At 34.2% G+C, this 8,623-nt stretch overlaps 1 protein-coding gene across 6 annotated transcripts; it reads left to right on the forward strand.

Annotated features, from left to right (window-relative positions):
• Positions 1-293: 293 nt before the first annotated feature.
• LOC116027200 (2,4-dichlorophenol 6-monooxygenase) lies at positions 294-8,154 on the forward strand. Of its 6 annotated transcripts, none has more exons than XM_031268676.1 (13): positions 294-729; positions 1,686-1,768; positions 3,454-3,915; positions 4,089-4,171; positions 4,260-4,395; positions 4,596-5,086; positions 5,175-5,222; positions 5,368-5,539; positions 6,001-6,113; positions 6,260-6,356; positions 6,457-6,676; positions 6,862-7,015; positions 7,481-8,154. In XM_031268676.1, exons 3-13 carry the CDS (start codon positions 3,684-3,686, stop codon positions 7,898-7,900), a joined length of 2,166 nt encoding a protein of 721 aa, XP_031124536.1. In that variant the 5' UTR covers positions 294-729; positions 1,686-1,768; positions 3,454-3,683; the 3' UTR covers positions 7,901-8,154. The 6 variants fall into 6 exon arrangements, with proteins under 6 accessions (XP_031124536.1, XP_031124537.1, XP_031124538.1 ...); XM_031268677.1 differs by having other exon boundaries at positions 1,689-1,768; XM_031268678.1 differs by lacking the exon at positions 3,454-3,915.
• Positions 8,155-8,623: the final 469 nt, after the last annotated feature.

Below are 8,623 nucleotides of genomic sequence, written 5' to 3' on the forward strand. Positions count from 1 at the left end.
TATCTTTAAAAGTTTTAATTAAGTATATTATGATAATTTTAAAATGTACAATGAATAATACATTTGATTAAGATTAAAATATTGAATCGTAATACAAATAATTAAATTTTACAATTAAATTTAAACTTTTAATGACGGTTCTCAAATTAATTTAAACATACATTATTATAAAGTAATTATTTATAAAAAACTAAATTAAATGTAAACGATAATCTTTATCCTATGTTTTAAAAAGAAATTTTTACAAAATATTATATGTTAAGCCATATATATATATATATATACAACTAACACCCATTCTCTCTGCTACCCTCACCCCCAATTCCCCAAACAAACATTTCTGGATCTAACCCTAAAAGCCATTCGGTCCGCAGCCCGTACCCATCGCACTCTCTCCGCCTCTCACCCCTGTCATCGTCTCTCCCTGTCTCGCACTCTCTCCGTTTCCATTCCTCCGCCCTCTGCGCTTCCGCTCTCCGCCCTCAGCATCTTCCGCTCTCCGCCAAGCCGGTGTCCGGCTCTCCACTCTCGGTATACTCCGCCCTCTGCGCTTCCGCTCTCCGCCCTCAGCATCTTCCGCTCTCCGCCAAGCCGGTGTCCGGCTCTCCACTCTCGGTATACTCCGCTCTCCACCGTCGATGAATAATCTCTCTGTATGGTAGCATCACCGGTTCCGCTCCACAGACATCGGCGTCGGCGTCTACGGCTCTCTGCCCTCATCACTTTCATGTTCGATTTTCTTATGTCTCTTCCATTTATCTGTTTTTAGTTTAGTCAAAATATAACATATCTTATCTGTTATGTTTAGTTTGTAAATTGTGTTTTAATGGTAATTCTCAACCCAAAAATTTATAAGCAAAATATTTATGTATTTTTAGTTTGTTCAGCACCTTGCTTTCAATTGTTAGAATATAAATAATGGTTTCCAATAGCTGTCAACATAGTTGCTACTCTGCATTTCCCTGTTAATGAGTACTGTTATTGCATGCAGAAAATCCATTTGTGCATTTCCCTGTTAATGAGTACTTTTATTGCATGCAGAAAATTCTTATAAATAATTTTAAGTATGATCTTCATTATAAATTGGTTGTTTATTTAAATTTAAATTATATCAATTTATATAGAAATTATTTTTGCTAACTTACAACATATATTAAACCAAAAACCAAAATTATGCATGTTAATTAATAATGGCGAGAGGGAAAAAAAACTAATAATGTAATTACTTTAACCTAATGGTGAATGCATAAAAAAACTTAGCCAGATTGTAATTTATTATTCATATAATTTAACAGATGGGGATATGAGGATAAAGCCTAAATAGTTTTAAATCATTAACCTATAGTTTTAATTACAAATAAGGTACTCTTCATATATCAAACACCTTATTTTTTCATTTGAAAATGTACAATTAGAAAACTAAAATAAATTGACACTTTAATATATAACCAAATAAGGTGATGGGAGGCATCATTTATAAAGCACATATCCATCAATTACATAGCATATATCCTGAAATATGCTGAAAACCTACCTAAAACTCAAATAAAATTACATACATTGTAATTGAATCCATCCTTAGCTGTAAGGACACATCACACACACTCCAACATCTTTACTTATCTTTTATGTAGAAAGGAATGTTGATATAACCAACTTTGTCTCTGATTTTGTTTGTTCTGCAGCAGTTAGTCACATAAGGAAAGCAGAGCTCAAAATCATTAAAAGATAAAGACAAAGTCAATGCATTATAAGAAGTTAACAACAGGTATTATTTCATGGTACCTTAAAGCTTCTTTCTCTTGCCCACGAATTTGGATTTGTATATTTTTATGGGTAGTCAATATCTACTGTTCTGCAGTTTCTCAAGATTACTTTTTTCTCAAGAAAAAAAAACAATAAAGATCATATAAGGATCCAGAAACAATACATGTGAAAATACACTTCATACACTCCAACATCTTTACTTAGATTTTATGTAGAAAGGAAAGTTGATATAACATACCTTTGTCTCTGATTTTGTTTGTACTGCAGCAGTTAGCCACATAAGGAAAGCAGAGCTCAAAATCATTAAAAAATAAAACCAAAGTCAATGCATTATAAGAAGTTTAAAGCTAAAGCAACATGTATTATTTCATGGTACCTTAAAGCTTCTTTTCCTTGCCCACGAATTTGGATTTACATATTTTTATGGGTAGTGAATATCTAATGTTCTGCAGTTTCTCAAGCTTATTTTTTTCTCAAGAAAAAAAAAACAATATAGAATTATAGATCATAAGGATCCAGGAACAATATATGTGAAAATATGATAATAACTTCACCTCATTGTCGTGAAAAAAGGCATTCTTTGCTCTTGCTTGGGGTGCTTCCACGGATCTCATGAACTTCATATGTTCTGACCAGCCTAACTTGGATTGCTCTCCTTAGCAGTACAGATCGTTTGAGCAATTTGTTTTCATCAGTTTGCACGATTTATTTATAGCCAGATAATTAGATAGCTACAGTATTAAATGCTATGTATTAATTTTTATTGGAGAGTGAACTGTACAGGTGTTTCCCATTAATTGGTGCGACTGTGCATATCCTTTTTTTTAATCTTCTTTTAATATCTTTTTTTCTTATTCCTATATTCTGATAGGCATTTGAATTCAAATATATGTATAAATATAATGTAATAAATTAATTATTGGGAATGAACAGGCAAAGTAATAAATTCATTATTGGGAATGAATAGACAATGAATTTTAAATAAATGATGATTCGGCTGTGAACATTTTCCAATGAATATTAATAACAATATCAGAGAACAAAGCAAAAGTCATAACAGCTTCTTCTAGTCTTTAAACGTTGCCGTTTTATTTAGGCGGGCGGGAAGTAATCATTGGCAAAAAGTTTTTGCTATTGTATATAGTAAGATAAGATAAGATAAGATGTATATAGTAAGATAAGATAAGATAAGATAGTAAGATAAGATTAGTATTATTAGTTTAGTCATTGGTATGTTTATTACTACCTCCGTCCCATAATGGTTGTCTACGATGCTTGACTGAGGTAATTTTTAATTCAATTTTTCATAATATTAAGTTTAGCATTAATATATAAAATTTATATATTTAGAAACTACATTAAAAATACTATTAAACAAAAAAAATTAAATTTAAAAATAATAAAAAATTACTAAAGAAAATAAGCAAATAAGAAAGAGTTGATTTGACCAATGAATAGTAAATAGGACAGGTAAAATGGGACAGAGAGAGTATTAATTTATTATTACATTCACTAGTAGAGTACTGTATATCTGAATATTTCTTATTTATAGTTAATAACATTTTAACAACCTTTCAGATTTAGGCCATGTTTCAATTTTAGTATTTTAAGTTACAAAAAGCTTATTAACTAAACAACTCGTTGTTAAGTCAAAATTGACTAATTGGAGGATTATTTAACAAACAGGGCCTTAAGCTACCCGCCCCCGGTAGTAAAACATAGAAAGAGAAGTCATCGGAAAGTCTGGCTGGCTAGCTGTCGCTGACCTTCGGAGCATTTCGGCTGCTCTTCATCTTTGAGCATCGGAGTCGGAGACACACGATAAGCAGTCTTGTCGGCGAGATTAGCGAACCATTTTAAACCTAGTTTGTAGGACCTGTTCTATGCTTGCTTGCGTTGTACGATCCTAGAACGCCATGGCCCAATCGACCTCCCTTCTTTTACTGGGACTTGCAGGGAGAAGAAGCTTACGGAATCTCTACCTTGCCCGTACAAGAATCACTTATCTGTCCTTCAAGCACAACGACACTCAACAAAGAGCATTATCCAATTCGCATTCAATAAACGGCGAAGATCCAATCTTGCCCGTTCTGATAATCGGTGCCGGCCCAGTTGGGCTCGCTCTCTCTATACTCCTCGCTAAATTGGGTACTTATCTTAAATCACCATTCTGACTGTCCCTTTGGAGCTTTGCAAAATTCTGTGTATTCAATGCTCTTAGATTTCTCTATTGTGTGAACCCAAATTCCATTTCTATTGGTTTTTGGTGTTTGGGTTTTTATTTTTTATAACAAATTACATTGTTCGTTTCTCTGTTTAAGGTGTGAAATGTGCAGTCTTGGAGAAGAGCAAGGTCTTTTCTACCCACCCTCAAGCTCACTTTATTAACAATCGATCAATGGAGGTTGGTTTTTTTGTTATGTGGAATGTGTTCTATCGAATATTCATGGGATAAATGGAACTTTTGTTTTGATGGTAGAATTTCTTGATAGGTGTTTCGCAAAATGGATGGCCTAGCAGAAGAGATTCTGAGTTCTCAACCACCAGTAGAGTTTTGGAGGAAGTTCATATACTGTACATCTCTCACGGGTCCTATTCTTGGCTCAGTTGATCATATGCAACCTGAAGGTAGAATATAGTACCGAACCACCTAATTTGCATTCGAATAACAAGCACAAATGCTGCAACTGGTGTGTTGATGTAATTTTCATTGAACTGATTTTTGTCACATAATCTATGAGTAACTTGGTGGAAGACAGTTCTTTTACATGCTTGCTTGAGAGACTGCAATTTGTTGTGCTAGTTTCATATACTTCTCTTTTATTCAGATTTCGATCATATTGTGAGCCCTGTCTCTGTTGCACACTTCTCACAGTACAAATTGACCAGATTGATGCTTAAGCAGCTAAAGGAACTTGATTTTCATATCAGGAACTATGAAGGGTTTGGCATGAATGATGGCTTTATTTCGGAGAAGCAGCTCCTTATGGGGCATGAGTGCACAGCAATAAATCCTAGCAATCATTTTATTACTGTGACTGCATCTTTCCCTGGGGAAGGAAAGTCTTCAGAGAAAAGTATCCGGTGTCAGTTCCTTGTTGGTACAGATGGTGCTGCAAGTACAGCCAGAAAGCTTATGGGAATAAATATGAAAGGGGAAAAGAACTTACAAAAACTTATCAGTGTCCACTTTATGAGCCAAGAACTGGGGCAATATCTCATTAATGAGAGACCTGGGATGCTGTTTTTCATATTTAATGAAAAAGCTATAGGTGTTCTTGTAGCCCATAATCTTGAGCAGGGGGAATTTGTGTTGCAGGTATGTATCAAAATGGGATTGTTGTGATATTTGTAATTCTAATGTATAGAAGAAGGAAACTTACTGTACTTCTATTTGAAATTCATAGATACCGTTTTATCCACCTCAGCAAAGGCTTGAAGACTTCAGCTCTGAGGTATGCTTCTCTGCTTGCTGAGTTGTTTTGTACACAGGACATATTAAAATAATCATACACAACATTTTATTTTTTTTCTTTCAATATCTAGTTGCATTTTATGAAATTTTAAGGATACTTGGTTTCTTATAAAATACTGCTGCAGATGCATAAAATAATTTACGATTTGGTTGGTAAAGAGCTTGCAGACATCAAAGTGATAGACATAAAGCCCTGGGTAATGCATGCTGAAGTTGCTGAGAAGTTTCTGTCCTGTGGCAACAGAATAATTCTTGCTGGAGATGCTGCACACCGTTTTCCTCCTGCTGGAGGTTTTGGTAGGCAACTGCTCTCGTGTATCAGTTTGTCTTTTTTGGTTGGCCTGCCAAATTTTGTTTGGTACCATTTAGGTTGTGAAGGTTTTGGATTACTAAAATTAGCCTTATTTAATTTGGCTCAAATCATTATTGTTAAGATTCCTTTTTTTCTGGACTGAATCAGCAGTAGGGCAGGTTCACATTTCTTTTCAGGCAGAGTGTAAAAACCATAATCTTAGAGAGATAATAGAAGAGACTTGAATCATTTGTGTCTATTATGTGGAGGGTAAATACACCAATGAACATAAACCAAAACCAAAACCATACTCTCCCTATGGTGATGATGCTTGATCAATTTATATTTGTTTAAAGCTTTGTTTCGTGATATCCATATAAGCAACCACAATAGGATGCGGACTGATATATATATATTGTCAATATGATGAAAGGGAGCCACTGTGAGATTCTTTCTACCATTTCAGGAATGAATACCGGTATTCAAGATGCTCATAATATTGCCTGGAAATTAGCTTTGGTTAGCAAGGGTATTGCTCCTGCATCATTTCTTTCCACTTATGAAGCAGAACGTAAACAGGTATTGCTTTTCTGACTTCTTAATTAGTTCTTTAAATTTCCCTCACCCTCCACCTTTGGACATGTGGTTTCATTACCATTCTGCAATTTGATAGGTTTTTACTTCTGGTTTAGTGGTTTTCATATACTAATACTTGGAACTTTTAGATTGCAACTTTTAATACAATACTTAGCGTTCAAAACTTTAAAGCAGCAATGAGAGTTCCTGCTGCACTTGGTCTTGATCCAACTATTGCAAATGCAGGTAAAATGCATGATGCTTCATGTTTCATTTTAAATACATGTGAGCTAATTTACTCTGTAATATAGTCATGAATCATGATAATGTATCAATATCCTTGCAGTGCATCAAGCTCTTAATAACACCGTTGGTTCCATTTTACCATCTGGAGTACAAAAGACTATTTTAGACGGAATTTTTAGCATAGGCCGTGCACAGCTTTCTGATATTGTTTTAAATCCGAATAATCCGCTTGGATCTGCTAGGCTTGCCAGACTAAGAGAAATATTTGAGGAAGGACAGAGCCTTCAGCTCCAGTTCCCAGCTGAGGATCTTGGTTTCAGGTAGTGCTATTGACACCTATATTGAATTGATTTTATGCATATCAAGTTGATCCAGTTAACAAATTTGTTTTATCTATTCACTCCAAATTCAAGCATCTTCTAAATTCTAATGCTTATAGTTCTTTATTTCAAGCCTAATTTTGTGGGTAACTGAATTTTCTGTTAATTTACTTCCTCTAATTTAGGTATCTCAAAGGAGCATTGGTGTCTAATGGTGATAATCTGTTGCATGAACCTGAAGCACCCACAGGACGAAGGAGGGACTTTGTGCCCTCAGCGGATCCGGGATCAAGGTTGCCACACATAAATGTTAGACCATTTTCAAATCCACCTAGCAAGGTATTGTTTTAACTTCTTAATAACGTCTTTTCTTTCATTCCTAAGGGAAAGCTTGTATTGGCATTTGGGAGGGGTGGGTTTAACTTTGTTAAATGCAAGATGTGGAAATTCAGGCTCTTGAAGTTTATAAAATTCTCACACGTTTACATTTAAATGGAGGTTATTTCATCTTTACATACTGTTGAATATTAGGAAACCTTTGTTGAATATTAGGAAACTCTTAGTAGGAGTGGTCTTAGCTTTCTATTCCTATTAAGGATCCTTATATAGATAGAACTAGAGAATACACAGAGAGACAATCTATTGTAATCTTTCATTATAATATATTCTTTTTGTTCTCTTTTTCTTTGGTTTCTCACATATTTTGCTTTCACCTAACTAGCGGATGGTTGTTATTCTCCACCCGCCAGCCTTTCAATCCCTCAATTTCAACACATGCCTTATGGGATAAGATATTATGTGCAGGAAACATTTTCTACATTGGACCTTGTATCAGCAGAGAAGGTCGAGTTTCTTCTCATTATAGCACCAGTGGACTCATCCTACCATTTGGCTCTAGCGGCATTCCAGGTTGCTGAGGACTGTAAAGTTCCTTTAAAGGTATGCGTCATGTGGCCAGGAGAAACTATTGCGGGAGCCAACAGAAGCAAAGCTGCATTGTTACCTTGGGAGAATTTCGTAGACGTTTTGGAAGTTAAGAGACCACCAAATTCGTCGTCTTGGTGGGGTGTCTGCAAGATGACAGACAGGGGAGCCATTTTAGTGAGGCCCGACGAGCATATTGCTTGGCGCACAAAGTCGGAACTTGCTGGTGATGCCACAACTGAGATGAGAAAAGTTTTTCACACCATCCTTGGATCTCAATGCCAGATGATGACTCCCTAGTCCCTCCCAATTTTTTTTTTCTTCCAAGTAAATATCATAAATAGTTTTATTTTCTCATATTACCTTTCTAATTAAAGTTGAAAATGTTGTGTACTTTCTATTGGGCAATCAAAAGAGGAAAAATATGTAGTTTTCCTACAAGAAATAAGACACCTATCTTGAGGGATTAGTGCATTGCCATTTTCTTTTTCCCTATAAATACTTGCAATCATTATACCAATCCACCTTATAAGGTGGACCCCGTTCATTTTGCATTGCCATTTTATTTAAGTCTATCTCATTTTGCATTTATTGGTCAAATCAATTATTTTTTTATTGCTTATTTTTTTCAGTATTTTTAATTGTTTTAAATTTGATTTTTTGTGTGTTTAATAATACTTTAATGTAGTTTTTAAATATATAAATTTTATATACTAATATTAAAATTAGTATTATAAAAAATTAAATTAAAAATAATTTCAGTCAAGCATGGTCAAATGAACCAGACAAAACAAATGGGATAAATAGAGTATATTAAAATTGCATTATTAATACATTGAATGTTCATTTATTATTATTATTAATTAATACATTGAATGTTCATTTTTTAAAAATACATTATTTGTGTATCGAAGGTTCATTATTTGATGTACTATCAATAATGAATCTCCAGTACACAAATAATGAACTTTCAATATATTAAAAATAATATTTATTTATGATTCACATTGTAATGTGGACCAT

This window comes from Ipomoea triloba, chromosome 8, assembly GCF_003576645.1.
Source record: "Ipomoea triloba cultivar NCNSP0323 chromosome 8, ASM357664v1".
NCBI classification, from domain to species: domain Eukaryota; kingdom Viridiplantae; phylum Streptophyta; class Magnoliopsida; order Solanales; family Convolvulaceae; genus Ipomoea; species Ipomoea triloba.

Coding starts and splice junctions, on each gene's coding strand:
- LOC116027200 (XM_031268676.1), top strand. CDS start 3,684: ATGGCCCAATCGACCTCCCTTCTTTTACTGGGACTTGCAGGGAGAAGA. Junction 3,916..4,088: donor TATACTCCTCGCTAAATTGG/GTACTTATCTTA, acceptor TCTCTGTTTAAG/GTGTGAAATGTGCAGTCTTG. Junction 7,016..7,480: donor TTTCAAATCCACCTAGCAAG/GTATTGTTTTAA, acceptor TATTATGTGCAG/GAAACATTTTCTACATTGGA.